Source organism: Idiotropiscis lumnitzeri, chromosome 6 (assembly GCF_059441095.1).
Source record: "Idiotropiscis lumnitzeri isolate Australia: NSW breed Sydney's pygmy pipehorse chromosome 6, RoL_Ilum_1.0, whole genome shotgun sequence".
In the NCBI taxonomy this organism is placed as follows: Eukaryota; Metazoa; Chordata; class Actinopteri; order Syngnathiformes; family Syngnathidae; genus Idiotropiscis; species Idiotropiscis lumnitzeri.
Window position 1 is genome coordinate 8,561,561 of NC_142396.1, and position 23,106 is coordinate 8,584,666.

At 40.4% G+C, this 23,106-nt stretch overlaps 2 protein-coding genes across 3 annotated transcripts; both read right to left on the minus strand.

Annotated features, from left to right (window-relative positions):
* Nucleotides 1-6,643: 6,643 nt before the first annotated feature.
* On the minus strand, nucleotides 6,644-11,876 carry morf4l1 (mortality factor 4 like 1). The gene is made up of 12 exons (XM_088298554.1): nucleotides 11,708-11,876; nucleotides 11,183-11,229; nucleotides 11,044-11,111; nucleotides 10,878-10,964; nucleotides 10,063-10,140; nucleotides 9,943-9,968; nucleotides 9,121-9,212; nucleotides 8,911-9,012; nucleotides 7,999-8,087; nucleotides 7,739-7,911; nucleotides 7,078-7,162; nucleotides 6,644-6,981 (listed from the first exon to the last, which is right to left on the minus strand). Exons 1-12 carry the CDS (start codon nucleotides 11,745-11,747, stop codon nucleotides 6,897-6,899), a joined length of 972 nt encoding a protein of 323 aa, XP_088154680.1. The 5' UTR covers nucleotides 11,748-11,876; the 3' UTR covers nucleotides 6,644-6,896.
* Nucleotides 11,877-12,453: 577 nt separating this feature from the next.
* On the minus strand, nucleotides 12,454-22,280 carry pias1b (protein inhibitor of activated STAT, 1b). 2 transcript variants are annotated; one of them, XM_088298552.1, is made up of 14 exons: nucleotides 22,164-22,280; nucleotides 20,333-20,753; nucleotides 20,163-20,247; nucleotides 19,975-20,022; nucleotides 18,575-18,665; nucleotides 18,334-18,468; nucleotides 18,133-18,238; nucleotides 16,634-16,707; nucleotides 16,364-16,524; nucleotides 15,857-15,990; nucleotides 15,316-15,493; nucleotides 15,091-15,230; nucleotides 14,340-14,377; nucleotides 12,454-14,261 (listed from the first exon to the last, which is right to left on the minus strand). In XM_088298552.1, exons 1-14 carry the CDS (start codon nucleotides 22,185-22,187, stop codon nucleotides 13,935-13,937), a joined length of 1,962 nt encoding a protein of 653 aa, XP_088154678.1. In that variant the 5' UTR covers nucleotides 22,188-22,280; the 3' UTR covers nucleotides 12,454-13,934. The 2 variants fall into 2 exon arrangements, with proteins under 2 accessions (XP_088154678.1, XP_088154679.1); XM_088298553.1 differs by lacking the exon at nucleotides 22,164-22,280 and adding an exon at nucleotides 21,737-22,139.
* Between the last annotated feature and the right edge of the window lie 826 nt (nucleotides 22,281-23,106).

Genomic DNA, 23,106 nt, shown 5'->3' on the forward strand with positions numbered 1-23,106 from the left:
CACAAGATCCCCTCTGATAAGTTTTCGACAACTTCTACACTTACAGTAAGCCTTAGTCGCCTCCATCCTGACCACAGGGCACAATGGACGGCGAGGAGGAAATTCCCAGGCGGGCAAAAGAATCAACTGCTTCCTGTCCCTGCTCGGCCTCTGGGTTAAGTGTGCTGTCAAGGCCGTATATGCGCAACATCCTCCTCCGCCACGGGTCCTGATGGAGCGTTGCCGTGGGTGGGATCCACACAGCGGTGAATAGCCAATGAGCACGCTTGGAGGAGGATCAAAACATTTGAGCTCACTGATGCTACAGCGGGTCCAACAGCGCTGTTGTTATGTTCCAACACAATGCTATCAGGTGATTAAACATCCGACGGGAGTCTCAAACGCCGCCACCAGCAGATGCCGAATTAATCATTAATTGACTCTGTGCCATTTCTGTTTCATCGAGACCGAACCACAAATGAGGGAGAATTTAATTCGCTGATGACAGCCAGCCAGAAGGATGGAGGCTAAATAAAATGATTGGGCCATGCCACCTAATCAATTAATTAGTCAATCAGGGGTGGACTAGCTCTTCTTAGTACATAGTTAGTCATATTATCAAGTCATTATAAACTATCGTGTGCTTTAAGTGGGGAAGCCAGAGACCATTTTTAACACCATTACTGATTTCTGGCCACACGGTGATCTTGTGGTTAGCACATCCGCCTCACACTTCTGAGATTGAGGTTCGAATTTGGGTTCGAGTGCATTGCTTTTCTCCCTCAACTATACCTCCCACATTCAGAGAAAAATACATTAAAGATTCTCCGAAAAGTGAATTGGCGACCAGTCACAGTCTGCATCCATAGTCACCCACAATTTGTTGAGAAAGGTTCCGAGCTCACGATAAGGACACGTTTCGTCACAGAAAATAGATGTTTGTCGTAGTACTGAGACTAATCTGTAAGCAGCAGGCATCCAGATTGCTAGAAAAGCCAAAGAAGAGCGTTCACACACATAAGGATTTACGTTCGTAAATATTGAACACATTCAACATTTACGGTTGTTGTCCCTGACCATTTTTATAAGCAGATCATGGAGAAACATCAAATAAAACCACTCTTGACCACCACAAAATAATTGCTCAGTATAATCTTTAGAGACATCCCACAATCGAAAGGCGAAATGCTACAATTCCGCCCTATAACTGGTATGCGTGAGCCCTACGACAGCCAATTTTTGGAAGGCCACTTTCCCCTCCCAGGAAGGTTAGTTAAGACATAATTGAATGATTTTTGGCGGGGGAAAAAAAACACCAAACTCGGGATGAACTGGAACACAGAACGTGAGCCAGTCACAACTGTTTTTTAGATCCATGGAAAAACCCCCAGCACTCTATTTTCTTCCCTTTCCATTTCCTGGAGGGGTAATAGGGAAATGTCCCAAAACACCAGTATCTGTACTGTGACTTGCCTCTTAAATTATAATAAAATCCAGACCGCTCCGCTCCCAGAGACATACCATCCACCATTACATAAAGTCTGCATTTGAAAAACAACGCATAAAATGTTAGTACACACCTGAGGAGTGATTATAGTGTGTAAAACCCTTGAAGGGAGAGTAAAACATCAAATGAACACACACACACACAGGGGAAACGGGAGTGACGAAAGTGTGGAAACCCCCATACACACATCAAGTCTGCCAAACTTTTAGACGTCGCGTGTCAGTTGAGGCAAAGAGCTGTCGAGGAGTTCTCATTACCCCATCTGCTGTTGTGCGGACTGGCACGAGGTCAGCGTGCGGCCGATGGCCGGCTGCCCCCAGAGGCGAGCTGCTGTCAACTAGCAAGGAGAACAGTTAGAACACCGAGGCCAGCGCTGTGGCACGGCAAGGTCACGCCGAATCACTCAAGCCGGCCGGAGTTGACCGAGGGCGCAGCTGGACACGACTCAGACCTCCTAACAAACTAATCAGCCACCGATCGACTGTACGCCACTGCGTGCATGTTGGCAGTCATACAAAGGGATCATGTTGCCATTGTCACTTCTATTTATGGACGTTGACTTCACATTTCTAGGTTGGAATCCACAATGTAACATGAACCTGAAAAGCACATTTTCTGGTCCATGAGAAACAAACTTCACAGTAGGAGAGTTATGTTGATCCAACAATGTAACTGTATTATTATTGGGCTGCACGGTGAAGTAGTATGAGCACATATGCTTCAAATTTGGAACAGGTTTAACATTTACAAATCCAAGCAGATGGCGGAGAGAGAAAAATCACTCTTAACATACCCCACACCACAGAATAATCAGTCAGGAGGATAATCTTTCACAGACGTCCATGAATCGGGCCTTTGATGATTTTGACGGAAAGTACAGGCAAGGTGACTTGCCAGCAACCAGTCCGGGGTGTACCCCACTTCTTGCCCAAAATCAGATGAGATGGGCTCCACCCTAACCTTTGACCCTCAATAAAGACGAGCACTATAAAAATGCATATACCATTATTTAACACTTTTCCATTACAATCCCTTGTTTTATCACAGTGAATGAGGTTAAACAAGGTAACCCAATAAAGTACCAGCTTCACAATATATTTGCAGCCAAGTCTGCTCTCTGCAGGTCAAAAGGGGAACCTAACTTCAGTAGGCACTTAAATATGTGTCTCCTATGGAGCCTAAAGACATTCTGAGAGCTGTTGCTTTATTTTGTCCAGATCAGATAGTCAAATAAGGGAAGAAAATATGGAAGCGTTTTTTTTGTTGTTATCTTTTACATTTTTGTATTCTGTTACCCCAGAGCATCCACTGCCCATCCAAGTAGCCAGTGTTATTTAACATACGTAACTCAGAGCGTGTCATTCTGCATTATATTTTAAAATACGCCAGTGGCGGGCCGTAAATTTCACACGTAGGCCTTCAGTGAAGTCGTACTTAGGCCGACTTGAATAACCCCCCCCCCCCTATTGCCATTAATTGTGACACTACAGCTGGAGAAATAATATACAGAAAGACTTACGGCTGAGCGTTGGATGACCTAGCTTCTCTTGGAAGGTCCGTCTTGAAAATGGCCTTACAAGTGTATCTGCAGTTAAATCCACACTCTTCCCTCATTCAGCCATTGTGGTTTAAAAAAAACAAGACTATATTTTAGATTTTCGAAACGTCGCCAGCTACGACTTTCTGTGGCGTTGATTCGGCACGTGTGAGTAATCCAATCACAAGCCGCGTTCATCGTCTTCAACGTAAGGGCAGCGAGAAGGCTTATTAGCTTCGTCAACTCGTGATCTGATTGGCTATCGCAACTGTCTATCAACTGTAAACACGCCTCATACACCGAATAGATGCCCGCACCATTGTATCTGAAGGACGAATAGCGCGTGCCACTGGTATCATGAAATCTGCCTGGCAACACGAGCTAAATTCTGATTGGATAAAATCTCTAACGTAAAAATTCAACGCTAGGATATATTACATCAATGTGAAGAATATGATCATGATTTTTTTTTATGTTAGGCCAGCCTTGACAGCCCACCACTGAAATAATAAGTTCAGACTATATTTTAGTTCATTAGCTATAAAAAAATGTGCATACTAGAGTTGATCATCTAAAAAATACCATTCATATATTAAATCATTGCATTGTTTATGCTCTGTTGAAGTATCTATAAATTTAAAGATAAAATAGAAAAATACAGGCTAAAGGGTGCGTCCTGTGTGTCCCGAATAAACAACAAACAGAAGGATGGGGCCTTCTACAAAGGTGTGTCGCTTTAAATTATGCATACTGTGCACTAATGTTGTGAAGGATTTCTTGAGCAATCAGCCAAATCTAAATGAACGTACGCAAACGATGGATCAAAGTAGCACGGATGCACCAGGGAGAAACAAGTACATGAAAGAGAACATTAAATTATTTGCTGAGATGCCCTGAAAATGTTGAGCTGCGCCTAATGAGGGACACAGCGGTGGGGCTGGGAGATGGGTTTATCTTATTAAAAATTTCAAGCTGACACTTCTCAGGCAGTTTACATCCATCCTGACATCAAACGACAGCTGAGGGACGAACACAAAACATTTCACTGATGAGAAAAATGTACCAACACACCAGCAATATAGTGTGTAATTGTCTTGTGGTTCCAGTACAAACATTAGTTTTACTGCAGAATTCTTCCTATAAAGTCTAAACTGAAAAAAACAATACCAAGATAATTTATTTCATCTTTATGTGAACTATAAGCTGTGCAACTCAGCGGGAAAAACAAGATCACTTTTATATCACTAACATCATTCACTCACATTCACTATGTACAATTTACAGTGTTCAATAAATTTAACAGGCATGGATTGGGATTGAGAATGTGACAGGAAGACTAACCTTGTTTCTTCAGTGTCTTGTTCGTTTTAAATGCCTGGTACCATTCCATGTTTTCTTTTCTAACTGTTAGTCACAGGACATACCTTTACACATTTAGCATTAAAGACATTAAAAGAAGAACTTGAAGAAAACAACAACATGTTCCACCACTGTATAACTCTCTGAGATTGTCAATTAAAATGTTCTGGTAGAAGTACGATCTGTCCTTCCATATATCCTGATCCCATTGACAAAACCCACATTAACAAATCAACATTGCAGTGATATCTGTTTTATTCGAGCATGTGCCGTGAGAGACAAGCAGCCGACGCAAACTCATTAAACACGCAATGTCAAAGCTAATTGAGAAAAGGCCCCAACGCGTTCTGAAGACTTTAATGAATTAGCCTCCCACCGAGCAAGATCCAAGGCTCTAAAAGCGCTTCGATACTGCACCGCTTGCATTGGAAACAGATGGATCAAACAGCCCTTTCCTTTATTTGGACTGCACTGTTATTGGAAGGACTTTCAGCAAGAACTGCCAACGCTGGCCGCCGTTCAGCAAAACAAATAGACACAGATGTAGTTTTCCATTTTACAGGCTGTTTATGTTGTGCAAATTCCTTCCCCCAGAAGAGCGGGATATGTTCTTTCATGTTTTAGTGGCTCCGACTGACCGCAGCCCTTTGTGGAGAGTGTACTTTTCCAATACTAATGACATGCAGTCACACAAAGCTCTGGCAGCCATGCACTGGTAAGACTCGCTGCCCAATATCTAATTAGTCCACCACTAACTCCCAGTCTGGGGAAACATTCAGGACCACATTAAACGCTGGCGGTTTTTCACCTCAAAAAGAGTCCAGAGCAGATGGATTTGCTGTTGAGGAATCTTGTGAGGCACAAATCGCCTCCATCAGTCAGTTGAAGTGACAACATTCTGGGGCTGCGGTTGTCGCTGATCGCTCGCACTAGAATTGATGCAGCTTGGAAGGAGCCGAGTATTGGATGACAGTTTTATGTGTTGCAATGACTCTTTGGTGGTTTGTGTGCATACATGTGGATGGCCACTAAAACATGATGGCAATATTTAGACAACAGCGGAGTTCATTAGTGAAAACGCATTGCGAAATCCTGACATCTAGTGGCTGCTTGACGTCACAACACCTTAAAAAAGTACAAGATTACAGCGATGCTTCTAGATCAAATGTGTCTTTTTCCACAGAAGAGCACTCAGATGTTAATGGCAAAAGTAGAAGCTGAATACAACACGGACTGGTCACCAGCAAAACTGAGTGGTCGCAAATAATAAATAAAATAAATATATCCTCCATCCATCCGTTGGTCTGATAAAATGAAGCCGGCCAAAAGAGCTCACAAAGCTGCACCGTCCAGTGTTGCTCAATTAAAGGAAGGACAAATGGGCCAAAATATCTCTACAGAGATGTGAAATACTTAATGCCAGTTATGGAAAACTCTTGATTTCGGTTGTTGCTGCTCAGGGCCCAACCAGTTATTTGGTTTGAAGGTTTGAATATCAGCTTGTGCTTTCCTGTGTGAATTTTGCTTGTTCTCCCCGTGTTTCAACAGGGTTTATACAACTAATATGGTAACAGAATTTCTCTTCATAACAGCACATAATTCTGTTTTGGAGTAAATAATGTATTTTGGTCAATGACCAATTTGTGAACATATTCCAAAAACCATGATAAATTCAGAAAAAGGGAAATGCATAATGTGTCTAATCCGAACACCACAGAAATTTTAAATTTGAAATATGAGGAGGATCTCTGTCTCGTGCAAGCTCATCTTAATGGTCTTCACTAACATTTAGCATCTCTGTTTTTTAGGTCAACAACGTCACTGCAGCTGAGGGGATGTCCGGCGGCTGCCAAACATCCCGTAGCCTCATATTTCTCTCCGCAGTGTCACATGCTTCTCATCACGTGTGCTGGCAACAACGGCACACTGTGACACACTCAACGCGAACCAGAAATCAATTTATGTTCTGTGATGATTATCGTAGAAGGGCCATTATACAAGCTTTCCAGTTTGAGAAATCATCAATTGATTGCTGGATCAGACGTTCATGCAGTTAACCGGTTGACTGGCCAAAACAAACAAACGTATTTCACACTCGACTGACGTTTTTCTTTTTGGGACAACTTCCACATTATACCACAGTGTGAAATGCATTCCAGTTTATCTCATTCTCATTCAAGTGTTACAGCCAACAAGCTAATACTAAGAAACGTGCCAGCCAGCTTTCATGGAAGTACCAGCAAGCAAAGCAAAGACACATGAAGAAATTAAGTACTTTTATTAGAAAAATGATGACTGTACGTGAACAAAAACAAAGAACCAAAATGTGAAATGTTGAAGTTCCTCGTCAAATGACAGGTCATCGAAACTAAGGGGTGGTATTAAAAAAACATACCAATACGGGGAGAGCGTACTTAGCAGCTTTCCAAATGAAAGAAACTTGACAAGTTGGTCCGAGACTTCCTTGATGATCCACGCATCCTGCTCCAAGATCCTCTCTCTTAGTCACAAAGATCAAACGGCCTTACGGTGGTACTCCGGCGGTGCCACCTCGTAGTCGCTGGCGTTGAAGAGCGTTGCAGAGTTCTTGACGAGGTACCTGCAACGAAGCGACATGAGTACAGGTGAGTTCATGTGATGACCAAGCTTGGAATAAGAAAAAAAAATTCTAATAATAAAGTGTGCAGACACTCACTTGAGGAAGTCTTGCAGGTAGGTGAGCAGCAGTGCCAGGCTCTTCTCATCCAGGGGAGTGTAAGCCAGCATGGCTCCGATTCGCACTTGCAAAACCAAAGGGGAAGATATTACCAAGAAGCGGCGATTGAATAGGATCAAAATACTGATACAAATTTCAGGTTGCAGCACATTCCGAATGGTGCTCTCTCTCCTTGCGGAATAAAAAGCACATTACAACTGCCTATCAGTGACGACCATTGTGACCCTAGACCAATAAATAGTTTGTTTCTGAAATACTCCAATATTTAGCCATGACTCCCACGTAACTAAAGTGTTTTTCCGCATGTTGAGGTTGAACATTAGCAGATCATCTCAACCTAGTTTACACACTCCCATGAAATGCTCTCATCTGATTGGAGAACTAGATATTCATATTAACACAATTTGGATGGGTGTACCTAATGAAGTGAGTGGTGGATGAGATTTAGAATCATGCACTTTTAGCTCATCCAAAACATGCTTTGATATTTGCTTAGATGTGTCATGGGAGGTAGGTTTAATCACAGTAAATCAGAATAACATCGAATGGTTCATTTATACAGTAATCCCCCCAAACTATGTTATCCTTGTAGGCTAGAGAGGTTTTAACAGTGGGGATAATGTTGTGTACGATGGTTTACCAAAGAGCCTTAATAGGTGAGGGGCGCCGTAGATCTGTGACATGGACGTATCTGGGTGGTTGGCCAAGATGTCTGCGTACTGCGGCCTCTCAAATTTGTACAGCAGCTGCGTGCCCAGCATGACGTTGAAATATTCCCGCACGCCGGCAACAACCTCACTCACTGCAAACTCCCTGGAGTGAGGAATATCAAAGAATTTAGCCTCCAGACAGTATTTGAGAACACGACTAACTTCTGGAAAGATTAGAAAAGAGTCTTACTTGCTGTCAGAGGTTCCTCTCGATTTCTTGTAGTTTGCATAATCTTCCAGCACCGCATCAACGTTTTTCTTAGCGGGCAGATGGAAGAGCTGAAGACAAAACAAAAACAGGGTGATGACACTGTATTGAAAGGTTATAAGGACCATCGCGCGATGAGCCACAAGAATGAACCTGACTGAGTGAGCCGTCGCACCGTGTACCAGCTGGGGTTTCGCAACAGCTTTTGCAGTGATTTTAAATTTGAATCACAGGTAAACAGCATGGCGGATCGAACGGCAAGTGGGAAATGCCAAGCAAGATCCAGCCAAGTCAAACCAGTATGTTATAATTCCTGGGGTAGCTATCTTTGTGTTATTATAATACTGCAGGTAGTGCAATTTTCTCCTCCTTTGACAATTGCGCCACATTGATTGTGGAACTGTAGCGCAAAAAATAAATAAATGGGAAAAAAAAATAGTACTAGTCGGGGATTAAACCTGTTTGTCCCATGACCAAATCCAGGAGACAATGGTTTGAAACTGCTTAAGGGTTTGCAAATCAAAGTATATTTTTTTGGAGTCTTTTTGACAAGGCAAATAATTTGATATGCATTTGCAATTAGGGGTGTTTTGCAAAAATGAAAACCTTTGGAAGTTTTTGAGCAGCAAGACAAAGTAAAAAATGGGCAATATTCATCAGAAAACCTCAAAACACTTTCGAACCTATGTCTCCATGATGCTGTCAAGGGACCTAAAGGCTGATCCCCTCCTATCAGTACAATATACAATATAGTACGTGCAGCCTCAAAACATTGTTACCCAGAAAGAACACCAGGGGTCACTGTTTTCCCATTGCCAGGAGTCACTGACTATAACTCAGTTCAGTCGCTCTGTCTGCAGTTGCCCAAAGATAAAAAAATAAACACTACCATACCTGTTTTTGTCGGGTAATCAGATCCCAGTCATCCACAAGCCAGGGTTTTAGCTCCTCAGGAATTTTGACTTTAACTTCCACTCTGTTTATGAAGGTCTCCTCCTGCCCAAAACAGGATCAAGTTACCATACAGACAAGAGTTCTTTCCCCGCATAACACAAACACAATCTAACGTGATCCAATGTCAACATAGGAGAGCTGCGAACATACACTTTCAACTGTGGGGTCAACACGAGCCCTCTTCTTTCGTGGAGGGTGGGTGGGGTCACTTCCTGAACTTGGACCTTCTCCAGGACCAGGAGCTAGAACAGACATACAGTTAACTCCCCCTCTGCATTACCAAATATAATTTATGGTACAATCTTCTATTGTTTTATGTGACTATGGTGAAAAAGGCTGGAGCTTTGTGTAATGTTTCCAAGTCAGGATGTGTTATTGTTTGATAAAGAATGCAATATGCGTTGCATTTTGAATAAAAATACTTTAAAAAAAATGTGAATACAGTATTTATTGGACAGCAAAACCAGAATATCAAAAGAGACGACTGGTAAAGGGATGTCATTAAGAGTCAATAATAATAATAAAATCATACAGTTTATAGGGCACAATCAGAGATACAAGTAAACTTTTCTGGATTCATTTTTTTTTTTTGCACCGAATTAGAAACTGCCCTGTGTTTTTTCTCTCTAGCACATCAAGTTTTCAATATTTAAAAAATAAAATGGAATAATTATTTACTTGCAATACAGTATTTAGCATTACTTATAAATAAAGGATTAAGTTCAGCAACAGTGGGAGTTTTTTTCTGAAACCTGAAATGTGTATTACGCAAGGTTTTACAAGTCAACATTTTTCCAATCAGCGTCCAAACCACTTTTAGGGTTACATGAAGTCATCTCTGATTATAATTTGCAGTTCAAATGTATATTTGTCATGTTTTTGTAACAATCAAAACATTGTTTTATCAGTCTACAATAGTAGCAATCATCAAACAATTGACTCCATCACACATGGTCAAAGGCACATACTTACTTTTTTGTTTGTTCTTTTTGGTTTTCCTGCATTAAAACAAAAAACAATATGTACAACTGTAAAATTATGATCCAGCACTACAAAGCAGAAGAGCCAATAAACACAGAATCTTGCACTCACACGTCGTTTTTCTGTGAAGTAGCAGGTATCTTCTTGTTCGGTGCAGCACCCCTCATTCTTCCTTCAACATAATGGTCTCTACAATTAACAAAAAAAAAAAAAAAAAAAAAGAAGGAACAAAAAAAGTCAACCTATTGGACAGGGCAACAAATAAATAAAATAACAGAGCAAACATATGTTGGACTCAACCTGTACATTTTTGTGTAAAATAGGTAGTCACAGTAGATATAAAATATCTACATATCCAGGTTCAAATGAAAGCGTTTGTGATACAATAAAATGAGACCAACGCATTTTCAAAAACTTTTCATTTAAAATCATGGTGTCCTATTCATGATTGCGCAAGTAAGACTTGGAATTATGGCCAAGAAGCTGAACCTTACTCATTAGACCATAACAGATTTTCCCCACATGTGTGGGATGGATGGAATTACGAGCTGTTCCAAATAGCACTCAGTGTTAACACAAAACATTTAGGCTTCTATACTAGAAAGCAAAAGCAATGTCAAGAAAAGCCTACCAGAATATTTTAACCCTATTTGGGGGATCATAAGAGGCACTTCAAATGGTGACAGGTGTGTGCTGATTCCCATTTAACAAACGCATGCAAATTATTTTTGTTTCAATTTCCTTTCAAGAAGAGTTTTTAAAAAATGCTCTCACAACACTGGTGAAGAAGTTCTAAAATGATTCATCCTGGGTTCTTTTTTTTTTCCACAAAAACGTGATTTGAACAGAAATGTGTTGGTTTTTTTTGTCATCACTATGCATGCTTTTTGAATGTGTGAAATGGAAAAGTTGGAGAGTGGACATACTGGTTGGCCTTCTGAAGCTCTTTCTGTTTCTGCAGATTGCTGTCCACATACTTCAGCACTCTACTCTCAGGAACCCATTCGTCCCAACTAGTAAGAAGCAAGAGAACAAATAAGACAATAAGGCATTTATGTCAACCAATATACAAATGTGTAACGACTCACTTACTTTTTATTCCACCCGCTATAATGAATGAAGTACTTGATTTGTTTCTCCTTGACGTTTATCTTAACACACTAGAGGGAGACATTATTGGTACACTTTGAGAACGATACATTGAAAGAGGAAGAGCGCTCTGGAACCTTACCTTAGCTTCGTAGAGCAATGGCCCATGAAAACACAGCACTCTTTCACCTGGAAACAACATTCAATCACATGCAGGTCAGCAATCCGCACACGCAGATCAATTAGCTTTAAACATACAAAGCATCGCATTCGGAAAGAGAAACAAGCGCATGGAGGACGTTGTGCACAATAAACTATGAATGTATTTCGCTCTAACCTAGTTTTGCACACGTCAACCACCCTGGACTATTACATTTAGCCAGGCTAAGCTAACAGCTATGCAGGGAAGCCTGTAGAGGTGAGGGAGTCTAAATATTAGAGATGAAAACGTTTTTTCGTTGATTAATGAGTTGGTTTAGTGATATATCTTAACACAGGTTGAGGCAATACGGGGGATAAAGACATGAAGACACGCACTGTGCTCGTCGCAAAAACAATGAAAGCTAGCAGCGGAAGAGATGTTAGCTAATGTCTGAGCTCAAATCCAACAATTTGGACGTTATATATCATCGCGGTTCGATCACAGCACAAGCGGAGAACGCGGTACCTTCTTGAAATTTAGGTTTCGGGTCCTGTTTCGGCGCCATTCACGGATTAAACGATCAAAATAGGGGAAAAATCGCCAGCTCCCATTCCAATCTGAAACGGTGCCGCTCACTTATAGACGTCATCACCGATTTGGTGACGTCATTAAACGCGACCAAGCATAGCGCGACAACGATTAATTATGGTTCCTTTAGCCTGGGCGTTTGTTCTACAATATTAATGTTAACTTTTTATTTGGTTTTACAACGCGCATTAAACGTGAATTTCTGTCGTTAAAAGAAATGAGACTACCGTTAAAATCATTTGAAATAAAAAATGTACAATTAACATTATTGTGTCAATTTACTCACAAAATGACTTATTGTGAAATCTGGGCCTTTTAAACTAAACAGAAAGCTGATATGCAAGTAGGAATCAATCCATGGTTTATTCTGTTGCGTGAAAGCCAACAGATTTATTGTGCCTTCTGCCATCTAACGGAAGAGCATTTAATTGTTCCGCCAGTGACCATAAAGTAATCACTGTCATAAATAGGAGCGATGCTTGTAATTCGTGAATATATACTAATTAGGTAAACTTGAATAATTCACGGTGTCTTGAATAATTTACGGAGTTAAAGATGGATTTACCTCTGGTCAATAGATTCCACTCCAGCGGTAAAGGTAGCTTTAAAGTTTGGAAATGTGCGTCAGTACGTTAATCGTAGATTTAATAAAAATCCCTTTAAAATAAATTATTAACCACAGACACATTTTCCTGTTTAATTATTATAAATATCAAACAGCACAGTAGACCTCTTAGCGGTTGAAAATGCTCAAAGCCTCTATTGAGTTATTGACATCATCTGATAGGTAAAACGGACAGAGAAACTCAAAATGTTACAATGCATGTCAAGCAACAATGACAGTTTTTAAATAGCATTAATTATATCATTACAAAAGAAATATCACATACAATGACAGCAATGCATAGCCACGAATCAAACAAATGCTGAAAATATATATGATAATAAATAATAGTAATTGTAAGCATAAGTCGAGGGGGGGGGAATAAAGGCTATTCATGTTGACTTCATTAGTTGGGCTAAAATGGTGTGTGAAGACGAAAATGTCCCAAATATCTAGTTGACTAAAGAAAACACTAAATAAATTATGGCCTCTCAAAGCAGAAGAACAGCCATTTAACAGGTGAGCGTTGGGTGAATTTCCATTTTCAGAGACACAAACTGCTCTCAAAGTGGTTGCTACTGATCAATGCTTCACTTCTGTGCAGAGACTGAAAAGAGAAAGCATGTGCTTAAAAGAAAGACAAAACAAAAAAAAACCATCCATTTGTTGAATTCAATCTGAAAAGGGAGCAGAGTCAGTCTTCCACATTGATTGAATACAAAATGAATGCAGAGTCGTTAGCAGGAAGAGAACATGGACATTTCCGTTTTCTATCTGATTACCATGGAGGATGCTTTGTGGATCAAAACCATTCATTCACACGCTGGGGAAGAATTTCCCTACAATACTGATTATACATACTTAGCTTCAATTTATGCTGGATAAGAATCTGCTTGATCTGACTCAAAATGGCAAGCAAGAGGAACGTAATAACAGAGAAGGACCTGCATTGTATTTCTAGTGGAAACAGTTCGAGGCGAGGGGAATGCTTTAAAAAAAACAGTCTACATCCAACATAACTTATATTATAAATAAGTCCTTAAAATAATGCAACCACAGCATGAATGTCTACAGTGATGACAAAAGCACTTTCTGCTGTCTGTTTTTTTTTTACAGAAACTGCAATTTTGAAAAAAAGTTACCCTTTTCCTCGTTTACTGCGCTGTGCCCTGCGAACACGCGCGACAATGCCCATTTACTTTGACGCTAAATATCATGTTCCATAAGGTCTCACCTCATGAGGGTTTTGTGCACATAATATAATAAACTAATGCCATTGACATGGAATATCGAAAACAAAACTGTAAAAACCAAGTACAAAAGGTACAATATAATCAAAGGACCACATGAAGAGGTGTGAAAAAGTCTTCAGTATTCACAGAAAATATTGAACTGAAGCGACCCACTGGACAGGAAGTGTCCTAAGTTTATATACATGATAAGTAAATTGAAAATAGATTTTCCTCTCTGTACATAGTACTGTATTCTTTCAGCTCTCCTCCATATTTACAAAGATCATCTTGTCTCAATGTCTCCGTTGTGCATGAGTTTTGTGAGTCTCTAATCCAGAGAGATGACGTCAGATATGGAGCCATAAATGGCTGCCGCCGCCTCCACCGAGGACCTCGACAGTCCCGAGATGACGTGGCTGTCCCTGTCGCGCTCTCTGTCTTTGTCCCGCAGACTGCTCGAAGATACCAAACTGCTGGTGCTGCCACTGTTGCTGCCTCCGTTGGTGACTGCCAGCGTGCTGCTGCCCGGGGTGCCCGGCGGCTCCCGCAACATGGGGGTCGAGCCGTAGGGCAGGAAGCGGTTGAGGAGAAGTTCAGAGTCCTCCGAGGCCGATGCCGACGCGGCCGCCGCAGCAGCCATCACCATGTTGTAATGCTGAAGGACGAGAGGAGAATGGTAGTTTAGGGGGAGCGAGTGTGATGATGTCCACATGCGAGTCATGATGGGGTGTACCTGATTGTCGCCTTGGAGGAAGGAAAAGAAATTTAGATCTGTAAAAAAAAAAACGCATTAAAAAATAAAGTTACTCAAAACAACATTGACAATTTGCGCTGAAGAATTCGACTTTCAAATCGCAAAGGCTCCAAAAGTTTGGTAGAATTTTGTGGAAATTGTCAAAGTGAATGCTTAAAAGACAGCAAGTCAAAGTGTCTCTAATTGAACTAGACAAATAAATCATCCTTCATGTGAATTCATGCTACATTTGACTTTATTTTCGCGTAAACCTAACAACTTTTTTTTTGTGAAAGTCACTGTTTCTTCCAGTTGGAAGGGAAAAGAATCCCTTTCGTCAAAACATGTACAAATGTAAACATGGTCTTTCCATAATTAAACAATAAAATATTCAAGGCAAAGTAGTTGCAACTTGGAAGCACACACCTCGGGTCAAAAGTTACATCAAAATGGGCAGTACGTCTTTGGAAATGTTCAGCTTGATTGCATGACCGTTTTGCACCTTTTTCGTCATACGAAAAACCAGGTGAATATAATTCCACTGTTTTTCAATACTTAGCTCGAATCAAGCCTTTCGGCGCCAAGGTTTTTTTCAATAATATATTCATTTTTGATATCACATATATTTCAAAATATTAGGAACAGTCGACCCTCTAAACCCCAACAAGGTGGTGGTTCTGTTCGGTAAGTACCAAATAAATAACGGTGCACAGGTTCACACAACATTTTAAAAGAAGGGTGCCGAGCGTACCTGGCAGGTCACTCGCTGAGTGATAGAAGTGGCGGTAGTCCTGAATAAGTGGCGGCGGAGGAGGAATATAACTGGTCTCTATAGGAGGCATGCTGGGAGCTCTTGTCACCGGTGACGTCTGGTTGTGAAGGTTCAGCACGCTACAGGGAACAAATAACGTAGCATCATGTCATTAGCTGGAGCAAGGAATGTAACGAGTGCTTTAAGTGGAGGTTCCAGACTGACCCCTTTGTTGGAGGTGAAGAGATGGGCGATAGTGACGGACAGCTCCTTTTCGGAGGGGGCTCATCATCCAGCTCATCTTCCGACGAGCTGTCCAGTGTGAGGTCAATCACGTCTACTTTTTTACTGTTCTCATTGGCTGACCCCCGTTTCTGCTCTTGGTTTTCTGTTTCAGGCACATCTGCGCACACAGAGCCAGCAAAGTCACATACATTCCACTCACAACGGGGTTCCTCAAGACTTTTTAATTACATTTAAGACCACTATGTCCAGAGTTGTTACAGACATGCATCTGTTCTGTCGTGGCCCAAATAAAACCACCTCAGTGTTTTGTTGGTTCCATTATTGTGACTGTGTAACAATCCTTTAATTTTTTTAAATAATGTTAATTTATTTTAACAATTGATCCTATTTACAATCATATGTTACTTTATCATGTGTTTAAAAAATGTAAGACTTTTGAAAGCTTGATTTGATACATTTATGCAGGAACTCTGTATAAAGTACACACAGTAGGTTGGAAACCTTGGTAGGACGTACGCACCGTTGTCTACTCCATAGTAGGGGGCAGACACCTCCTGCACTTCTTTTTTTGACCTCATGGGCGCCCAACTTCCATCCTCTTTGAACTGAATTTCGTCACAGTCAGAACAACTGTTCAGGATTTCCATGAACAACCTGTAAAAACAGAATGATGCCTGAAATCAAAAGCCTTTTCATCATGACACCTGGTCAACCGACAAATTGCAAAATACTTTTTAGTTTCCCTTCAGGGATTAGCTTTATTTCTTATTATACCAAAAGTTGTTTTTGTCTCAGGATTTATCGGCATCAACGTCCATTGAAGGAAAAGAATGTTGCTTTCGCTACAGATATGGAAATAAAGGCTTCCAACTTGTAAAAAGATTGCTTTAGTCAAAATATGCCGTGGATATAAAAACAATCACATAAAAATGTAGAATAAAAAAAAAAGAAAAAAGTAAAATAGCCACTAAAAAAATGGACACACTTGAAGTCAAACAAAACCAACAGTTGTGCTCATGTTGCTCACCCGTCGATGATGAGGTGCTCGTATGGCGCCTTCTTGTCGCACACTGGACACACCCATGTGGGCTTCTTCTCATTCATTTGGATATAAAGCGTAGCATCAAAGCACTGGAGGTGGGAGCATGTCAACGCTCGGCAAGCGATTGTCAGCCTCATCTTTCCAAGCTTTGAAAAAAATAAAATAAAATCAATCAATCAAACATGCATGCCAATAAGTACACCTCATTGATGATATGTGTATTCTCAGGCTGAAGCTAAAAGTGGTAAAACCTACAGGACACAGAAGAGACACTCGTAGACTGGTGGTGGCGATCTCGCTCTCCGGGTCTGCTGTCAATTTCTCTTTGACTGCGGAGACAAAAACAAACGAGGAAATCACAAAGATGAGCAGAGAAGGCAAAACATGAAAACAAGCAAGTGTAACGGCATTGGGTGTTTATTTGCTCGACTGAAGAGAGTACCAATCATCGTTCCAAAAGAGACTTTACTTGGATTTTTAATTATTTTGAAAACAAATTTTTCTACGTATTTGATTCCACACTGGATTATAATAATTACATTGTCTAATAATCTAATTATAATCCAGTAGGGTGTCTGTATAAATTTTCTGTATCATGAAATAGACTTGCACAAATGGCGCAAAAAAAGAATAAGCATCATATGTCATAGTAAAACTCGCAACAACTTTCTGGCTGATGGGAAAAAAATGTTTATTTGAAATGAAATGTTTTTGTGTACATATATATATACACAATTATAACAAACTACCAATTGTGAACATAAGCTATTTGTCATTTCAAAACAGCTCTTGCATTCACATTTAAATTTCATTGAGCTTCCTGTGTGCTCTGACTTGCTCAAACTGGCAATAGATTTTTTTCAAAGACTGGCATGGATGAAGAATAATTAGCAAGTAGGCCATGTGGCTTGGGTGGAAGGAGTGAGGCATGTTTATATATTCACTGGCAAACATAACAGGGGATGAATGTTTTTTCAAGAAGAGAGGGCATTTTCAGAGGCCGGTGTATGTGCAAGCGTTAGATTATTGTGGTAAAAGTCAAACAAGCAGGACACTTGGATAAATAAATGTGTTTGCAGCAGGGCAGCAGAAATGGATTGATGGAATGAGCAATAATACGCTAAACACTTTGGATGCTTCATGAATGCGTTACAAAATTGAATAGACAGAGAGTAAACTGCTAAACGGATGCATCAATTCAAAGCAAAAAAATATATTTTTACAACATAACTGGAAAGTGGCTGTTCAAAATTAACCAATCACATTCAAACTCTTGTTCCATGGGCGTCAACACACCTGAAACTATTCAAAATGCCTCTGACTAACCCAAACCCGCATCCATAACCAATTTTCAAATTTTTCACATGTTCTGGGAGGCTTTTGCTGACATTTCTTTGCACGGTTGACTTCCATTTAACATGAATTGGAACGTGATTGGTTAATTCTGAACACAGTCAGATCCCAGTTCGAAAAGTGTGCACACACTTGTGCCGACAAATTATTTCAGTTGTTTTATATTGACATCACCTCTCGAAATAATTTTTTTTTAATTTAGTTGAGGTTACCAGGTTAAAAAGGCCATTATTCAAAACTGGTGCTAAATAAACAAAATATTTTGAAGCGTGTTGCTTTATTTCATATGGCTGAGTAATAAAGTTAAGTTGATGTCAAATGTATTTTAGGACGGAGCTGAGAATGTGAAGACAATTAAAATCCAGATTAATCTCTTGAGTTTTTCAAGCAAATAAACTTACTCAGGGCTCTCGAGTGGTCGGGGTTTCTGATTCCTCTGGATCGTAGTCTTTGCAACAACACTGTGGACGACTGCTGCATTACCAAATAAACAGCCATGGAAAAACTCTGGCAACAGACGTGAAAAAAGGGGGTCATGCTGAGGTGACTCACATCTTCCTCGAAACATCTGTTTTACAAAGTATTTCCAATGTTCTCCTTACCCTCCCAATTTCTGAAGTCCATGATACGACAATTGTGTTGGGGACTGTAGTGGACAGTCGCACAAGGGAGGTTATGTTTATGGGGCGACTGGGTCTTTTTGGTTCAACACCATTTTTGGTGGGAGGAAGATATCCCTGCCAGGACAAAAAAAAAAAAAAACGCACATTTCTATTATTCCATGCCCTTCATGGTGGCTAACACTTGAATAAACAACATAGTCTGTGGATGGAGAGAACTCACAGGGAGATTGCACGGCTTTCCATTCACCTTCACACATAGATTCGGAGGGAAATGATCTTCCTGGGGACAGCTTGTCTCTGATAGACAAAACCTGGAAGACAAAAAAAGAAGCTAAATTGCAATGCTGTGGAATTTTTTTTCTTCAAAAAGGGTGACCTTACTTGTGGCCATCAATGGTCTTATATCTTTTACCATTCCATTAATGTGCTTGTCTATCATGTTCTTTCTAATCGCCTGCGACAATGGTTGGAAATTATTGAATAAATTGTTCAATGCGAGCCCAATCTAATTTCTGACTTTTCTATCACACAATTGGAAAAATAATGAGGACAACATGCTTGCCAATCTCATCTGGACACTCGACATAAACGACTAATTGACTGATGCATGCATACTGTCAAAAGATGCGTGGTTGTCTATTGAGTGTTTTAACTCAAATGTTAGTTTGTGATCACAGATTATGACTCAAACATAAATTAAACTCCCGGTACAACCCAAAACAAGTAGTCCACATTTAGAAACAGTTTTGGTACAGCATTTGCATTGATCTACAAGAGATAAAGTGATCTCAAACAGTTTTTGTTGCATTTTGGTTCGCTGGGATCTTTTTACTCTCAAAAAAAAAAAAAAAACACCACACACACCAAGTTTAAAAAGCCATCATCTGATTGGGAGCAGAGCAAACAAATTACCGGCGTACCCCAAGGCACATCACACAACAAGCAATCCGGAAAAACATGACTGAAGCAAATTAAAAGTTTGCAATTTACAGCCACACACTAAGTGATTGAGCATCACACTTCTACACACACCGTGATAGAAAAAACAGGACCCTATTTGGGGATTTTAACCTACAGTAACCAGAACAGTAATGCATTATTTTAGTATTGAACCAGAAAAACATGGCATGATTATCAGGAAACCGAGTATAAAGGAGGAAGTGTAGATGCTTTTATGCTGTTGGGAATGATCATTTCACAGACTGCACCTGCATATTTTGGCGACAAGACTCTCCTTGTTTCACTTTCAAGCCAAAGGTACAGTTGAAATTCAAAATATTTTAAGTGTTGTGTATGTACTTTATTAGTATGGCTTGGCGGCAGTCGCTGGCTGACTAGGTCTCATTTGCGTTTTTCTTTTTTTTTAAGAGGGGAACCTCACATGCATTTTTGATTGGCTGTTATACAGGGGGACATGTCGATACCGTTCACAAATGATTCAAACTTCAAATTGCAGCCAAACTAGTGGCCGAAAGCCACATGGCTCAGTGAGCGGTTGGCCGATGCATGCCATGCTGCAATCTCTTGTTTTCACTAGCAGACTCCTGGCTGCATCAAATTAATTTTCCTGTAACTATTTTTTCCACAAAAAGATATCACTGTCCACGAGCTGGTTTGTACCTTAATTGGACTTGAACAGCAAAGTCGCATTTGGTCCCCGATATGTCCCTGGTGGTAAAAAAAAAAAAAAAAAAAGAGAGAGAGAGAACGAGAAAGCGAAAACAGCAGATGTTAAGAGTTTCCTTCTGTTCTGCCTTCATTGCATGCTCATTGACAGTATTAACAAGAGCGAGAGTTGTGTTGCTTACATGGAGCTGCTGATCTGTTGAACTTGTAGCGGCGTTAAAGCGAAGGCATAACAAGCTTCCTGGAACCGCTGACTGTTGTCAGAGGCTACAATAAACAAAGGAGATAGTAGTTAATGCAGTAGAAACCCACAGACATCTCTGAGCACAAATGTGCAAAGTCATAAACTCACTCAGACTGGTGGGCTTGATGAGCTCGTCGAGTACGTCGTAGAATGGCAATCTCTGCAGTTTGACGTCAGGGTGAACGGGGTGTAGGGTGGAGGGCAGGTGAGGCAGACTGAGCTCATGCTTGGGCCCGAGCAGTGAAACAGGCAACAGCGGCGAGGGGGAACCATGGCTGTCAAAGAGGCCCGCGGGAAGGCTGGAGGCGGAATGAACGCCGGGCAGTGCGAGGTCCACCGGCGATACCATTTTGGTTGGGAATCTTCGTCTATAGAGCTCTTTAATCTTCATTTGCATGGCAGGGCTGCAACCAGCCTTTACTAAGTGCAGCGCTTTGGTCAGAAGTTCGTGTTTGCGCCCGTGCTTATTCCTTCCGGCAAAACCCAACAAGACTTGCAGCTCGGAAACTCGAAGGCTCATTACCATTTGCTGGGGGGGAAAGGAAATCAAGTTAAGGACCACTTTCTGCGACACTTGCCAAGAAGAAAAAGACGTGACATTAAAATCTGTCATTTTACAGTCACAACCCTAATATTGAATTTGAAGAAGAAAAATAAACATATTTGGCTTTTTATTTCTCAATCACAATAAAAGCTTCACTTGCTGGCTTTTAAATATTCACACAGGAACCAGCACAGCCCTCTGAATCGAGACAAAACTAGAAACAGATGGTATATTTTCTTGAAAGAAGAACTATACTTGCTCAAAGCTATTAGCCATAAAGCATCACCACATGCAACAAACAAGAAGACACGCTGTATCGTGATTACAAGGCTGGGACATTGGTTCAAACAATTTGTACTTGTCATAAAAGCTGAACATCTGACAATCATGGTTTAGGTAAGAAAATACCACAACCTAGTTTGTCTGAAAAAGGAAAATAGTGTCATTTATGTCACACATCAGATTAAAAATCAAATATACATTACATTTGCCTTTCAGTGCGCCCAGAAGGCTTAATTTCAAGTCATTTTACACCACGGGTCTGCGTGTAATCATAAAAGATACATTTTGAAACAAATGTCTGAGGTAAAGTCATGAGAAAAATGCTGAACGATTTGTGAGTTCAAAGGAGCACTAATTATTTGCAATTTGGCCAAGCAGTCAAAACACATCTGAAATTAGTGCGCGGAACTTGCCACTTAAACACATAGCGATGATCAAACACGGGGAGAAATTTGAAAAAGTGCAAATACACAGCTAGAAAGAGTAATCTGGCAGGAGACGACGTTTAGAACACACAAACTAGCTAGGCTAACTAGCCGATTGATGGCGGGGAAATGAAAAAATATTGAGCTTTTCAACTTCGTCTTAAATTAAATGCACACAAATGTGTCCGCCAGGCAACATAAATTTGGATGGTGATTCTTTCCCGTCATTAATTCACATAAATTAAAGAGAAACAACGCTACCTATAGCGAAATGAAACGTCCTTCCAGGGAATAGACAGAGCCCGTTTGAATAAGATGTAGCGGTGTTGGTGCTTATCTTTGAGTAATGTCAGTGGGATCTGGCTGTCGTGGGTCTGTTTTCAAAGCGTTGGCGTTATTGAAGTCTCGTTTTAAGATCCAAGGCGGGATCTGCGTGTAATCTGCACGAGAACAGCACAGCACAAGATGACTAACGGATCGTCGGCAACAATAACAAAGCTATGGCTAGCATGTTAGCCAACCAGCTAACAGTTTGTGTGATGACTATCCCCTTCCTGTGGACGCACGGGGATTTATCAAATCGCTGTTGGCTACTTGATTGTCGAGAGCTGGTGTTTCCGTTATTTGAATTTCAAACGTGACAGTGCTAAGCGCCTATTTGTCAACCAAGTGGAGGGGCTCGCTTTACCTTCAGTTCCGTACTCTCCGCCATCTTGTGTCATTGTGTGCGCATGCGCAACAGCAGTCTTCGGGCGCTGTGTCGCTTCATCATAATAGACGACAGGGGGGGCAGTTGCTCCATTTCAACGAACTACGCGGCACAGCAACATTCCATTGAAATTGTTGTGATTGTAGCAGTAAAAGCATACTTACACTCCGTATTAGATTTACTGACATTTGTTTAAGATTAGGACAATAAAATGATGAGACCACCATTTTATTAAAAAAATTATAGACCATCTGAATTTAATCTGGTTGAAGCAGTAAAAGAAAAAATGTGGCCAGTCCACCGAATCGGTGCCATTTGCTTGTTGTAACTCTCTTCAAATAAACTTATATGTATTTCCAACTTTTTTCAACTCTAAACCTGCTAATACACATACACTACTGAAAACGTGTATTGGCCCACCTTAGCCAATTTAATCATTATTTTATTGTACTGAAAACCCTAATTAATATTGAAAGAAGCAGGAGTCACTTTTTTTTATCTTAGATAAGCAAATGGATGAAACACACCGACATCATGACATTTATGTTTTTAAAACTTTTCATGAATGAATTTTTTAATGTGAAATAAAATTAAGGAGCTACACAAATATGTAAAAAAAACGTTTCTGAAGTATTAAAAGATTATTTCAAGGTAAACTGTAATTCTTCCATGCAGTCGACACATGCAATTTATCCAGTGTTTGAATTAATATTTTAAATGGGATTTATTGAATATGAAATCCAATCAATGTACAGGACACGTGGTGCATTTGTCAATCGTGCAGACTCTCGCGTGCACAAAAAGTTTTTTTTTTTTAAAAAAAAGGGGGGTCCTCGGGAATGCAGTCATAGTTATTGGTATATATCTCCATTAAAAACACTCGTGCGCCTAAATACAGAAAATGTAATGGGAAAATATAGGT

Bases quoted from the DNA above. Each gene is read 5' to 3' on its own strand.
- morf4l1 (XM_088298554.1), bottom strand. From the start codon at position 11,747: ATGGCGCCGAAACAGGACCCGAAACCTAAATTTCAAGAAG. The intron at 9,969-10,062 runs GTGAGTGCAAGA...GTTTTAATGCAG, and splicing joins ACTTCACAGAAAAACGACGT to GAAAACCAAAAAGAACAAAC. The intron at 7,163-7,738 runs GTAAACCATCGT...TGGTTTTGCAAG, and splicing joins TCACCTATTAAGGCTCTTTG to TGCGAATCGGAGCCATGCTG.
- pias1b (XM_088298552.1), bottom strand. From the start codon at position 22,187: ATGGCGGAGAGTACGGAACTGAAG. The intron at 18,666-19,974 runs GTACAAACCAGC...TTTGTCTTCCAG, and splicing joins GCTGTTCAAGTCCAATTAAG to GTTTTGTCTATCAGAGACAA. The intron at 15,494-15,856 runs GTGCGTACGTCC...CTGTGTGCGCAG, and splicing joins CTACTATGGAGTAGACAACG to ATGTGCCTGAAACAGAAAAC.